The sequence below is a fragment of the Pteropus vampyrus genome, unplaced genomic scaffold, assembly GCF_000151845.1.
Source record: "Pteropus vampyrus isolate Shadow unplaced genomic scaffold, Pvam_2.0 Scaffold277, whole genome shotgun sequence".
Taxonomy (NCBI): domain Eukaryota; kingdom Metazoa; phylum Chordata; class Mammalia; order Chiroptera; family Pteropodidae; genus Pteropus; species Pteropus vampyrus.
This window is the reverse complement of record NW_011889058.1, coordinates 364007-378633: the sequence shown is the minus strand read 5'-3', so window position 1 is coordinate 378633 and position 14627 is coordinate 364007. Positions and strand designations below refer to the sequence as shown.

The 14627-nt window shown below is 61.7% G+C and overlaps 1 protein-coding gene across 1 annotated transcript in view; it reads right to left on the bottom strand.

The window, feature by feature from the left end:
* MBP (myelin basic protein) overlaps positions 1–14627 on the bottom strand; it is a 49517-nt gene that overhangs the window by 21705 nt on the left and 13185 nt on the right. The window contains exons 2-3 of the mRNA XM_023520813.1: positions 6450–6886; positions 10–87 (exon numbers count right to left, since the gene is read on the bottom strand). Coding sequence (XP_023376581.1) covers positions 10–87; positions 6450–6886 — 515 coding nt within the window. The remainder of the gene's footprint in view (positions 1–9; positions 88–6449; positions 6887–14627) is intronic.

Genomic DNA, 14627 nt, shown 5'->3' with positions numbered 1-14627 from the left:
GCGTCTTACCTTGTACATGTTGCACAGCCCGGGCTGGCTGCGGGCATGGGGGGGCAGAGGGCTCCTGCCCTGCTTGAGCCAGGGTACCTGCCGGAGGGACAGAGTGGCCGTTTGAGTCCATGCGGGCACTGCTGGCAGAGCCCCGTGTCCTCCAGCAACGTCCTCTGCTGAGCAGGCAAGGCCCAGGCAGTGAGGGGGGCTGGGCGGGGGTGCCGATCCGTGGACAAGAGGTGAGAAGGTGGACAGATGGCAGACAGTGAGAGGCAGCAGGACCACGGAGACGGGGTGGGGAGAGGGGGCCAGGCTGGAGCCCCCAGGTCTCCAGGGTGGATGGGCGGCAGAGAAAGGGGTGGCAGGGTGCGCGGGGAAGACGCTTCCCCTAGAGTCTGTTCTGGGGCCTGGACGCTCATGAGACGGTGTGTCCTTAGACCGGTGCCGGTGGCCGCATGGGAGGCTCGGTCCTTAGACCGGTGCCGGTGGCCGCACGGGAGGCTCGGGGACGAGCCAGGGAGGCGCCTGCCGGTCCCGTGTGAAAGGGGCGCTGAGGGCTTCTCAAGTCTGAAGCGGAACCGGCACGTGCTCTGCCCCGCGCCCTGCGGTTTCAACCTTTTCTCGCATGGCGGGCGCGTTGGCTTCCGCTTCGGGGCCACCGGTGCACGGCGCCCCGCTCTGCGCGGCTCACAGCGGCTGCTGTGCTGGTCTCGTTCCTTTTCCCTGGGGTGCAGGGACTCTGGGGTGGGGGGCACTCAGAACCACCCCGCCAGCCATGCCGGGTTCCGCTGCCTCATGGCTTTCTTCCTCGGTGACATTTGGGGCCTAAAATTTATGGGACTTAATAATATTCCTTGGCATGAGTGAGGCACTAACCTTGCCTCCATCGTTGCTAATCTTGTTATTTCTAGTGTTCGCTGCCGGTTCAGTGAGCGAGCGTCCCTTTTCTATCAGCTCTAAGGTGGTCCCTGCTGTGTCAACCAGCTCTGAGCGAGGTGGCCGAGGGAGTGTTCCTGTAGGACCACGGTAAAGGGCCTGCAGGTAAACGGTCCCTCTTGTTTGACTGTCCACAGCAAACCGGGGGGAAGGGAGAGACAGAGAAAGGGAGGGACAGAGGGATGCGGAGGGGCGGGGGCGGGGGGGGGGCCTCGCAGGGCTCCTGAGGTGGATCCGCTGTGATGGGTGTTGAGACGGCCGGTGCCGGCCACGGGCGGTGGCGTTTTGGACAGCAGGTTAACTGCTGGTATTTGTGGCGGTGAGGGGTGGTCATGCCACAGGGAACGCTGCTGCGCTCCAGCCGTGTCACCGTCACCGTGGAGAGTGTGCGGTGTCCACAGGCGAATCTACAGAGAGGCTGTTGCCAGCCCAGGAAGCACCGGTGGCTTTAGCTCCTGAGGCTGGGAGCTCACACGAGCAAGAAGATCGAGTGCTTATTTTAGGGTGTGTGTCAGTGCATAAGCCTGAGGTCTCTGCCATGATAGAGGGTCCCCATGGGGACCCTCAGAAGGTAGTGTGCAGGCAAATCCACGTTCTCACTTGGTCAGCAGGCAAAGGACAGTTCTCCCTGCCCTGCCCCAAGACACTCAGGAACGCCACCTCTTTGAGACTTTTTGGGAAGCTCTGGGGGGCGGTTAAGCGTCCTTGCCGTCACACTGGACGTCAGGGCACTGGCCGTGCAGCTCTGAGGGGGGGCGGCCCCTGGGGACTGGGCCTGAAGCCACCTCACTGGCAGGTGGCGGTCCCCAGCGGGGCGGGAAGGGACGACGCGCTTCCTCGCTGTCTGCAGGAGTGGCGGAGTGCTCTGCCGGGGGCGGGAGCGGGGCACGCGACCCGGCTGGAGGCGACGGGGCAGAGCCCGGCAGGAACCGCTGGAGGCCCGCGTCTGTGGGCCCCGCGCAGGCGCCCACTTTGCTTTGCTCTTTCTTTTAACGACTTCGTATGAAGTGGGGTGATGTAGAGCACGTAGGGGTGTGGTGACAGGCACAAGGGAAGCCTCTAAGGTCGCTCGTTCCTCCAGACCGAGGGGACCGTCCCCGTCCCCACATGCTACATCGAGTCCTCCGTGATTCCCGCGAGAGCGCCAGCGAGCGGCTGTCCCTATGCTGGCACGGTCCTTCCGATGCCACGCTAAGCTCACCGACCCAGCAGAACCGCCTGCTGCCCAACGGCTGATCCTGCTAACAAAAGGAAAGTCGTCGGTGATGCTAGGACACGCCGCAAGGTGGCAGCGAGTGACGAGGAGCTGCGTGAGCCTCGGGCCTGCGCAGAGGGTGGAGGCGGCCGGCGGAGGGTGGAGGCGGCCGGCGGAGGGTGGAGGTGGCCGGCGGAGGGTGGAGGTGGCCGGTGGCTGGCCTCGGCGTTCGTGGGCTCCCCGCCCGCCACCTGCGCCCCATGCTCCGCGTCCTCGCAGCCCCCAGCCTCCCCTCCTTTTGGATTCTCGGGCGCTCCTCTGACCCCCACAGCTCCCCGGGGAGCACGGGAAGGGGCTAGGGCTTCCATGTCCCAGTCATTCCATAAGTGTGGGGTGCACCGTGTCCCAGACACACAGCAGGAGAAGCGTCACTTAGCGCCCATGTCCCCGCACTGGCAGGCGGTGTCTTGGGGTAAACGCACGGAACTCCGTCCGACATGCACCTCGGGAAGACCAGGACGCCCACCGTGAGTGGAGGGAAAGGACAGTGTCTCTGTGGTGAGTGGGGAGCTGGGAGCTCCGAGTGCCCGGCCCACAACGCACCTGCTGGCGGCTCCGTCAGGCGGCCACAAACACACCGTGACCAATGCACTCATACGGGAGGGACACCGAAAAAGGACAACTTAAAAAAAATCACGTGCGATTAGTACACCATCCTTGGTCTGTTAAAATGTTTAATAAATGCATAAAAGCAAGAAATAGATATAAAGCAAAATTTCATCACAAAAATCAAATTGGAATATAATCGCGAGAGGACAGTTGCCATTCAATACATCGACATAATTCACAAATGTTATGACTTATAAGGAAGATGGAGCGAAGTCCCTGCCAGCTCAGGGACATGCTCTAACACAGCTGTGGACAACTGAGGGACAGGGCACCAGGGCCACACGGGGAAGAGCTGGTGGCCGAGCCAGGGGAAGAACCTGTCAACACCCGATCAGGGTGATGACGCTTCAGAAGGAATTCCTGGAGGAAATCTCAAAACGCTTTTGTTTGGGTGCATTTGGCTTTTTTCTGGAAAGATCTCTGGCCAAATTTCTGGGCAGACTGGTGCACTGAGTCACTGGACCGTGCCGTGAAGACCTGAGTTAGGATTTAATCTGGTCCCACGGGCGTGGCTGCACTCCCGAGAGCCGAAACGGCCGAGTGCAGTTCCAGCAGCCACTGGCCCTGGGGAGGTGGACAGTCACCCAGCTTCCTACTGTGTCCTCCATGTCGCCCCCCCGGGGGGACAGAATATACCCACATACGCAGCCAGGATATCCGGGGCCAGTGCAGAGCTAAAATGTGTTAAATGAAATTAAGATGCCATGAAAAAAATCAGGAAACAGAACACCGGGATCTATGCAGAGGTCGATTTTACCCCATTGCATTAAAGGACACTTCTCACCCCCGCGGCCGACATCGGGCTGAGTAAGGAATGGTGAGAACACGTCGTAAAGGGCCCTCTGAAGGTCCAGTGAATGCAGGAGGCCAGGCGACATCGCCAGGGCGGACTCTAGCTTCAAACCTCTTCAGAAACGGGCTGAGGGGGAGCGACAGGTGGGCGTGTCCCCGCTGCAGTCCCAGCTGGAACTTGTCCTTCCCGGTGTCCCCCTTAGCTATTTCAGACCTCGGCACTTGGAGAGAACAAGGAACAAGCACCGTTCCCCCAGCGAAGGCTTCCAGGCTTTGGCTGGTTGGGCCTCAGTAGCTAGTTAGCAGCGCTGGCCCAGGGGTGAGGCTGGCCTTGCGGGACCCATGGGGACGGGGACGGGGACGGGCGGGGGACAAGCCACCCTCTGCAAGCAGCCAAGTGCACTCAGTTTCCTCCTAAATGCCCCCCCCGACCCCCACATTCCAGGAGCCGGACAAGCCGGCCCTCGAGGCGACCACAGCCCTGCTTTCTCCCCCGTCCCAACAAAGGCGTGTGTTCTCCGTGAATGCGCCTTTCATTCACAGCCCTCAAAAGATTATGCTTCCTCAAGGAATTTATAATGCACGCCTTTGAATGTCAGCTCCCTGGCCACACAGAGGGTGGGTGCTGGGTGCATTCCAAGGACAGGGGGTGGCAGCTCCAGGGGAGGGGGGCAGCAGAGGGCCCCCGACGAGCAGCCCACGTCCAGGGGCCATCGCTCTTTGCAGCATTTGGAGATTCTACTGGGAAAACCTATGCCAGACAGACGAGCAGATAAGGGCTGTCTCCAGACCACAGCAACAGGAACAGGCTGCCGCCCGGACCTGCGGGCCCCCCGGCATCCTGTGCACCTTGGGCGGTTATCTTAGAGGTGGCGAACGGTGACACGGTGGCATGCACTTGCGTGGACAGACACTCTCCCTGTGTCTGTCATAAGCCACCACACGGTTTACTGCCAACTCTGACTTCCTGGGCATCAAAGGGCAAAGCTGATCACGTTAAAACCTTCTGGATTCAACATCCAGCAGTGAACACGGCCGACAACTCCAAAAACGCTAAAACAGTTATTTAAGCCTTGTGTTTATTTTTTTAAAAGCTCGTGAAAATGTTTTGATTTCCCTGGACCCTTGATAAGCTAGCAACACTATTTTGCCAAGTAGACGCCCGCTTCTGGAACTAGAATCTTCTCTTTGAACATATTGAGTGTTAGGGATTTAAAGCAATAAAGATCATAATTCTACACAAAGACCGAAAAACATGTATGGGTCTATATATCCATTTGGAGATAAAGTCACAATGATTGATATAGATGCTTTCACGATTTTATTTCAGCTTAAACCATGCCCACTGAAATGAAGCTCGTCTTAGAACATTTGCTGTCCAGCTATATCCTTGCTTCTGCAGTTTAAATATATCTCTCCTGCTCCTGGGGTTACGCGGCTGCGACGCTGCCTGCTTATGGGGCGCTTAGCACAAAGCAGCCTTTACTAGGTGGCTGGGGTCTGGTGGGGTTGGATCCCTGCACTTGAATAAACGCCTCAGATTAAAATTAGCGTGAGAAATAGGTCAGATGACCGATGTTTTAGGGTGAAGGAAGGCGGCCTCAAAGGAAAAGATGGCCCCAGATACCGAAGGAACCAACTAGAAAATGAATTCCATACGCGCTTAAGGTACCTCCAGTGTTATTCACCAAAAGCCACGACAAGTGTCCCATAAGAGATCTCAGCCCAGACAGGACGCTAAGACACAAGGGGTGTCTGACACCTCAACGTGTCGTGACACCGCACAAAATCTGGATCTGATACTTGTGTCATTTCCAACAAGTTCACGCTTGTCAATCATCTTAAATGCTGTAGCTACAGATGGAAGCAGACCTTAGGAACTCCTTAACTCCGAATAGCCCCTGGGCTTTTGCGAGCTGTATGGCCCCTTGCGGTCCTGAAGGCCCTTCCGAACACGCAGTCACAGTCACGTCACGGTCACGGCAGGAAGAAAGCCGGGAGGGTTTCTGAAAAACTCCCCGTCCACAATTACCCAGCTACCCCACACTCGGAAGCCACCTGACATGCTGCGCCTCTGCTATGCCACTTGCGGATTATCGCTTTAGCAGCTCATGGGCCACAGGTGACCTGACCTACGCACGGTCGGCTCCAGGAGGCGCTGTGGGAAAGGGCAGCGCAGTAGGACCGGACCGTCTTTTCTTGTGGCACATTTTTATCTACAGGACATTTAAATAGCGAAAGTTCGCAGACTCGATTTTTAAATGAATGGAATCACAAAAGAATACGGCTTTGATTCATAGACACGCTCCGCACTCGTTTACCACCCCGCCCCCACCCCCCCTCCCGCCAAACCGCTCCGACAAGAGAGAACGTTCGCTCAAGGCAAATTTGTATTTCTAGTCTGTTCCAAAGCCCTCAATTGCATCATTGTTGCAAAGCAACAGGAAGCTAGCAGCACTGCGCCCGAGAAAAAGAACAGAAGCCCATGCTGAAGGCAGAAGCAGCGTCAGCCGAAGGCCCCAAGCTGAGACCCGGGCAGCCAGCGCGGAGCTGCCCTCTGCGAGGCCAGCATCCAGGCCCCCCGAGAGATGCGAGCCCAGCATCCAGGCCCCCGAGAGACGCAGAGGTCAGAACGTGCTGCCTTCCCGAGCCACGGCCTGACAGTAGCCCCTCGTATCTGGGGGACGAGGGCGAGTTAGGGGGGAAGGAGAGAGCAGCAGCCCAAGCCCTCCCGCGGCCGCGAGCCGGCGCTTCCGGCGAGGACAGCGCCAGACGGCAGAGGGCGACCCGCGTCCGCCGCGGCCCCGCTCACCTGCCGACTCCCTTCCTGGTCCACTCAACACACGCGCTACTCCTCAGAGCTCACCTTGCCTGAGCCCCGCTTGGGCACACCCCTGTCACCTCCGAAGAAGCGCCCCAAGGAGTCCAGGATGCCCGAGTCTCTGTGCCTGGGCAGGAAGGCGTGCCGGGCGTGGTCCATGGTGCTGGCCGAGGCCAGGTACTTGGACCCGTGCCTCTGCGAGGGTCTCTTCTGTGTGGCCATGGCCTCCAGGCCCTCGGGCGCGGCGGTGCTGTCTTCCTGGATGGTCTGTAGCTCGTCCGACTCCGATGGCCTGTCTTTGAAGGTGTTGTCCTCCCTCCCAGGGGCATCTCGGGAAAAGAGGCGGATCAAGTGGGGGCGGCCCCCGGGGTCAGCTGGGCTGGCGTCCGGCCAGGCATTCTTCGGGTCCGCTGCGCGCTTGGAGTCTGTCACCGCTGCTCCCTGAGCGGGTGGCTCATTGTTCTGGCCCACATCTGCCTCTCCTGCAAACAACAGCGAGATGTGAACACGGGCTGTGCAAAGCAGCGTGGCGGACAAAGCCGCTTTCTTCCAGGGCTGGCCAACTGGTCTCCTACAAAACCCACGGCCGTGCCGCTGCCCGGGGCTCCGGCAGCCCACACCGCCCCAGCGCACGCCGGCCTGGACCGCGCACCGGGCCGCAGCCCCACGGCTCAGGCCCAGGGACGGCCAGTGCTCCAGGCCTGGGACCCCAGCAGAGGCCGGAGCACACAGCGGGTGCGTCAGGTGTCCCCCCGGGTGCTGCCCTTGCTGCATTTAGAGAATCTGGGATGGCAGGCACCTTGGGGGGACATTCGTTATCGAAAAAGCCCCCTGCTGCCCATGCGGCATGGGGAGCGTCCATCGGACAAAGGTATTTTTAGTGTTCTCGGCACAAAGGGAGCCTCCCGCACCTTCCCGCAATGCCCGCCTTAAAGAAACGGGCGTTGGGTTCTTCCGTGTCCAGGTGCCACAAGAGGCCCCTGGCCTCAGGCAGCGCCCACTCAGGCCCTTGACGCGGCCTCTGTGCGTGCGGCCGCCGCGGGGCCCGCCACACGCCCGCTCGCTCTCCAGTTGCATGCGTGAATGTCACGGAGTCTCCTCCCCAAGGTTGAGTCCTTATCTGCAGAAAATGCGGGTTAGTCTCGCCTTCCTGTGACACCGTCCACCCACCTAACCACTGACGATTGCTTCACTGATACTAACCCAACAGCGCCCTGCAGCCATCCCCCCGTCTGCCACCCACCCAGTCACTTGTCCATCCAGTCCTTACTCGTCACCTGTCTACCCACCCGCCCATCGTTCATCCACCCGCCTACCCATCCAGCCACCCGGCCCCCCACCCATCTGCCTATCCACCCAGTTACCTACCCCCTCTCCACTCACCTACCCACCATCCACCCACCCACCTACCCAGCCACCCAGCCGGTCATCTACCCGTTTATCTGGCCACCCGCCCCGCCCCCACTTCCCGAGGACCTGGTAAGTGTAGTGTGCTGTGGACATGCGGGGGCCAGTGATGGACAAAACGTGGTCCCAGGCTGATGGACATAAATGGAAACATATGTTATGGCTCAAACGATGTCCCCAAATGGCGTGTCCGTGTCCTCCCCCCGGCACCTATGACCGTGGCCTTATTTGGAAATAGGGTCTGCGGCAGATGTGCCCAAGCTAAGACGAGGTCACAGTGGAGTGGCCGGCCCTGGTCCCAGGACTGGTGTCCTTTTGAGAAGGGGCTCTGGACACAGACACGCAGGGAAGAGGCCACGTGACAATGCAAGCAGGAGCCGAGGCAATGTGTCCACAGCAGGGGACGTCGAGGCCGCCAGGGACACCGGAAGGTAAGAGGCCGGACCCTCCCCCGGAGCGGCCCCTCCGCAGTCTGAGTTCCACCTTCCGGCCCCAGGACCCCGAGAGAACGTCCTGTCGTTTCAAGTCACCCGGTGTGTGGTGATCTATTGTGATTACAGCCGAGGAAAAGCACGTAATGTACAATTTCATATCATGTAACAATAGGACAGAACACAGACAGGGCAGGGCCTCAGGAAGGCCACCTGAGGGACGGCTGGTGAAGTGACAGGGTGGGCCACCTGAGGGCAGGGGCAGCGCTGGCTTCTGGGGAGGTAAGGACTCCGGGACGGGGGGAAGCAGATGGCCAGGTGGGAAGGGTGTGCACCGCGGCCAGACCGAAGACCGTCGGGCTAGGTGGGGGGCTGGTTTCCCCAAGGGTGATGGAGATGCCAGCAGGGGCGCGGGCAGACGACGGCTCAGCCTGCAGGAGAGCAGGCGGGAGGGGCTGCTGTCCAGAGAGAGGTGACGATGCCCTCGGGGGGGAAGGGACAGTCTGGGGACGGTTGCACACGAGGGCGGGTGCGAGGTCTGTCCTTGTAGAGGTTTGTGTATCTACAACACATGCTTCCGCAAATACGCAAACGACGGCAGGCAGGTGATTCCACACTCTTCCAGCAAAGCCACAGGGGTCAAGAGCCTGTCCCGCGAGGGGCGCTCATCAGGCAGTCGAAATACTGGCCTGCATTTTCAGAGCAGAGGGACTTACGGGACCACTGTGGCCTCGCTGAGGCCCCGGGCTGTCAGCTGTGCCCGCCGTGGCCACGTGATGCACTTGAGACACGGTCATTCGGAGCAGGGCACAGCCTTTACGGCTGCGGAGCAGTTCAACCAGGGAAGAACACGGAGAGTCACAGTGTCGCCAGGGGCCCCAGGCGCGGAGCTGCAGCAGGGCCTGGCCGGGGCCGGTCGAGCTTGCAGCAGAGGGAGCGGTTTCTGGCTGTGCTTCGCGGCCTGCGGCCCACGAGAATGAACACGCACGTATAGAAGCATCGCTGCGTCGTGCGGGCTCGAGCGCGCTCACAGACCAGGCGCGCGTCTGAATGCCGACCTCTTCGCCGCAGCTGGGCTTCATGTTCCTGACTGCGGTTATTCGTGGGGCGCAGAGAAGGGCATTTGTGTCGGGAAAGTCACTGCTCCCAGCTACGGGGCTGCGGGAGGGGTCGGGGTCTGCGGATGCGCAGCATTCGGGGCAGGGCGGGGGGCTTTGTCGGCTCCAGCCACGCAGCAGCCGGAGTCCAGCAACGGAGCTGAGCGCTCTGCGGGGCCGGGCCCGATGCCCCAAGGGCACGCTGACGAGAAACGCCGCCTGTCACTGCTCAGATGCACGTCACTGCTCGGATGCACAGGCGCTGCGAGGAAACTTTAACACACCAAAAAGCAAAAGAGTCACCTCAATCTAATTGCTGGAATGAGCCTCAGGACACCTAAGTGGGACACGCACCGGCCTGCCAAAGGGGGCGACATTGGAATCACGGGGTGGCTCCCTGGGACGGAGGCACGTCACTCACTGCGGGTGCTTTCTGGAGACACCCACCCAACAGGATGGTGACATCAGGGGACAGTGTTGAGTATCTAAAGAAACTGACAGCTGTCATGCCTGAGGGGCCCCGCTCACGCCTGTGCGCCCAGCTGTGGCCGCCTCCTCCGTCCCTCACAGGCGTCCACCTGGCTGACCGCAAACCCCGCCTCCTTTCTCGCCGTCGGCCACGCCCCCGCTGCGTCACTGCGTCGCCATTGCGAGTCTGCGCCTTGGTTTCTCCCGTGGCTCCCCCGTGACAGCGGCTGAGTGACTCCCCCGAGCGAGGACAAGCCTGTCCGCCTGCCTGTCCTTTGCTCTCCATCGTGCCCGCGCACGGGCGCCCTGCTCCCTGTCCTCGGGCCTGTCTGTCGTCTTGTCAAGGCCGCGGTGGCCTGCGTCCCCGTCCACATCCCAACACCCCCTCAGGAGGCCTGCTTCCCTGGACGCGTGTCCCCCGTGGCCAGCACTGTGGGGCGCTGCCTCTGCACCCCCGAACTGTTTCATGTTTGCTCGTCTGCTCTCCCACTCGGACGGCGGTGTCTGCAGGCGGGGCCACGTCGGCCACACTGGTGTGTCCGTGGCATCTCGCACAGTGCCAGTCTCTGGAGAAGTCACCACGTCTGATGCCAGCAATGCTGACGCTCCCAGAGCCGCGAGTCCAAAAGGGCCCGCCAGGAACCTGCCTGCCGGAGGGACTCGGTGCGGGCATGGCCACTGCACATGTGTCCACAGGTGAGGTGTGCGCCCAGGACGTGTGCGCAGGGCCTGGGGGTGCCCGTCAGTGGCTCAAGCCACTCCTTTCTGGCCACACAGGGGTCTCGTGACGGCCCAAGTCTGGCCGTGACCTCTCACGCGCTCCAAGTCCGTGTCCACCCACCTGGGCACGCTGCTCACGCTGGGCACGGATGGCCAGTGGGTCGGACCTGACAAGCCACATGTGCTCTCTGGCCCATCTGGAGCAAACTGGACCATGAAGGCAGCAGAGAAACGGCCATCGCTGCGAAGCTGTGGACGGCAGCGTGCGGGCTGGGGCCCACGAGGGCTGGGGTCTGCGGGCTGACCTCAACCCCCCTCGAGCCGATGGCCTCAAGCCGGCCGCTGGGCTGCTGTCCCCCCGTGTCGGCAGTCACGGAGGGGGAAGTGGCACCACACGCTGCAGTTTGGCGGCTGCTTCACCTGGGCCACCACCCCTACGTGCCACCTCCATGGCGCTCGGAGAGCCGGAGCCTCCCCCGGCAGTTTGCTGGGGTGTCACCTGCGTAATCAGCGGCCCCGCGAAGCAGGTGGTTACATCTGCTGGGTTTACCATGCCACCGTCCTTGGCAGAAAGCGTTACCGGCTGTGAAGCACCAGGAAGGCTAAAGGCGACATGCCACCCTGACAATCCAAGTGTCACCCCGCAACGACCTAGAGCCTCAGAGCCCGGTCGCTCGGCTCTTGCTTAGAAACGCCGTGACCCATCGTCCTGCTGTGACCAGAAAATGATGCACATCAAGGAGTCACACAGGTCGGTCGCGGTGCCGAAGCGAGCGCTGTCCCGTAGCTAAACGTTACCGTTATTTTTACCTGGAGCGTAGACTGAGTGTCTCCCGCTGCACCCGTGGAAATCACGTCTCATGGTTAACGTTCATCAGAACCACGTGTGTGTGCGTGTGTGCGTGTGCACACGTGTGTGTGTGTGTGTATGCACGAGAAAATACAGCTGCCAGAACCCCCACACGGCGGAATGCACAGAGATGACGCCCCAGCTCTGCTTTTCGAGGCGGCGGTGGTGGTGTGGGTGGCCGGCCATCCGTCCCGGGGAGCTGGGGCTGGCCTGGCTCGCGTCAGCATGGTGCGCGGTCCGTGCCACCCGCTTCCTCGGCTGACGGCGTGTGCGGTTACGGGGACCGTTGTGCCCCAGACGCGCCGAGCTGAGTTCACAGCGGCGGGCGGGGCTGCTCGGCGCTCGGCGTTCCCGGCCTGGACAATACCCTGTGCCACGGCGCCTCTCGTCACTCCTCCTCCAGCGACACCGTGGCTGCCGCTATCAGGCTTGACCTCGGCGGTTGGCACAGCTCTGGGCTGGTGGGGAGGGCGCCGTGTGCCACGGTGGCTGCCGCGCACACACGGTGTCTGGCGGTGTGAGCACGTGGCTTTTCCCCGAGTCTGCGTCTTCCTGGACGTGCTCTGGCTGAGCTGACTTGACGGGTCTGTCCCTCGTCACAGGGGCTCCTGGCTCAGAAACACGGGGGCCCAGCTTCCCAGGGAGTCTGACATCCCTACTCTCCCCAGACACCATCTCGGAGGCCCCACGGGACCCGCCCTGAGGTGACCTCCTCTTGGTCGACTTTTATAGGACCTGGAAGAGACGACTGTCCAGCGAAACGTTGGATTCGTAAAGCAAATGCTCGAGCAGCTGGAAAGGAGCTCAAGCGACAGTCTGACAGCCTCTGGGTGCCCTGTGGGTGCCCCGTGGTGTCACCCTGACCTCCCACCTGTGGGGACCCTCTGCGGGAGACGTGCCTTGGAGGTGACGGGGAGCGCAGGGGCCCTGCGTGGGAGGCTCCGGGAGACTGGACAGTGCATTCGCCCAGCGTGGGGACGTGGGTGCCAGGGTGCTGGTGACTTTGCTCTGAATGCGGGACAGCAGGATCCAGAGGCCCTGTAGTCGAGGATGCCGGCAGCCCCTTGGGAGGCGTTCCCCCAAACCGGCCCCCATACCCCAATGCGCCCGCGCGTGCTGCCGGCTGCAGGGGTTCACGGAGCCTCTGCTTTCTAACTCAGCACAGTGGCAGGAAAGACACTATCGCGAGGGGCGCTTGCAGTGGGGGACCCTTAACTGTGTGGCCCGCGATTTGGCGTTTTAGACTCGTGCTTTTTAAACTCATACTTGTCCTCCATATTTTCATCAAATGGTGGCTTAAAGATTATCGAGCTGGTCAAAGCCATTTACGGTATAGACTGGCTCGGAGCACCCCATGTCAAGGCCTCGTCTGGGGCGAGCTGACCCAGCAATGTAAGAGTGTGCATGCCCAAGGTCACGTCCTTCGGAGTGGACGCCGTGGCGCTGGACTGAGGCCTGGCCACGCTCACCGGTGTTGTCGAGGGTACGGAGTTGACCCTCTGCTGCCCGAACGGAGTTCCCAGGGTCCTTTCTGTCAAAGAGGCTCTTCGCGCTCAGGGATCTGACGCATGTCGTCCGATACAAGACCGTCTCGCCCCACCTCACGTGGGGCGCCACAGGGGACGGCCACACCCATCCTGCTCCTGGACTCTCCGGCCCTTGCGTCTTGGAAGGCTAGTGGGGCTGCTGCCGGCCAAGCAGAGGGCAGGGCCGTGGAGGGGGCGCATGCTCAGGACGCACGACTGTGCTTTGCTGGCCGCCCCCAAGCGAGGAGAAGGGGATACGGGGGCACCTGCTCGTCTCCGGCCAGAGGGCCCAGGGGCCCTGGAATTCGCCAGTGTGGGCCAGGGCCGAAGAGGGCCCTCCTTGTTTGGGGACACTTCTGTCCCTGGCACGCTGTGCTTGGGGCCACCAGCGAGGGGGAAGGAAACAAAGGGGCCTGCTGTGGCCGTGGATTTGCTATGGCAGAAATTCTGCATCTATGAGAGGCATGCGGCCGCCCGCCCGGCAGCCGGCGGACATTTCTCAAAACGTCTTCACAAACGAGCCCTGTCCACCCGCCCGTCACGTGCCAACGCCTCCTCGTGCGCCCACGACGTGCGGTTTTCATGTGCTCTGAATCGCTCCCCCCTCGAGCCGTCCTGTAGCTGGCCGGGGTCACGGTGTGGGGCAGGCTCGGGGCGGGGGGGCCCCACTGGGAGCCTGCATCTACGGGGACCCTAGCGTCGGCGAAGCGGGGGGCAGTCCACACACGCGGCCTCCCGGGCACGGTGGGCGCAGATCAGGAGGCTCCGGACGAGCCCAGGACTCGCCCGCGCTGCTCCCCGCAGCCCCCGCGACTCTCACGGCGACGCCGCCCCCACGGTCAGCAGTCCCCGCAGGCCGCGCTGTCCCCGAAGGTGGCCTCGTAGGCACCGCTGATTCGCTTCTCCCGGGGCAAGTCGGTTGAAGTCCTGGCCCTGCTGTGGGCCCCCCGTGCTCGCTGGCGACCGCAGGAGCATCACGGAGTCTGGGCGGAAAGCCCAAGGCTCTGCGGCGGTCAAACCTGGAGGCCTTGGGTTCCCGCTTCTGCCCCGTGTGACCACGACCTCGCGTTTTAACTTCCGTAAGCCTTGGGCGCCTCGCCTGCGGGTCCAGTGGACGGTCGGGGCTCCTTTGCTACGGTTCTGATGGGTGCAGGCGGCGCGGGTAAGCCGGTGCCTCCGCGCAGCGCACGGCGACGTGCCGCGGCCTTGGTTACTGTTGCCATGGTTACGATATTTGTAAAGCTAGTCTGGGAAGATCTTGTGCACATCAACGAGGCTCTGTACGTTTTCCATTCGTCCACTCACCACCCATCCACCCACATACTCATCCAACCATCCGTCCACCTATTCACCCACCTGCCTACCTATCCACTCAACCATCCATCTATCCATCCATCTGTCCACCCACTCACCCATCCACACCTCCCCCCGCCCCCCCATTGTACCACTGCTGCTTTAGAGAGGCGGGTCCACGTGTAGGGTCCACGTGCGGACTCCCAAGTGCAGCCTCTGGGAGCGGAAGGTGACCCCCACGGGCAGCCCGCATGGAGACAGGGCCCTTGCCCTACGACTGTGCAGCACTGGACTCCGCCAATGGCCAGCATGTGCCTCAGAGTGGGTCCTTGAGGTCCCAAGTGAGTGCCGGCCTGGCTGACCCCTGGACGTCAGCCTTGTGTGATGCTGAGCTACGAACACGGGGGCTGGAAATGGCCAGGAGGAATCGC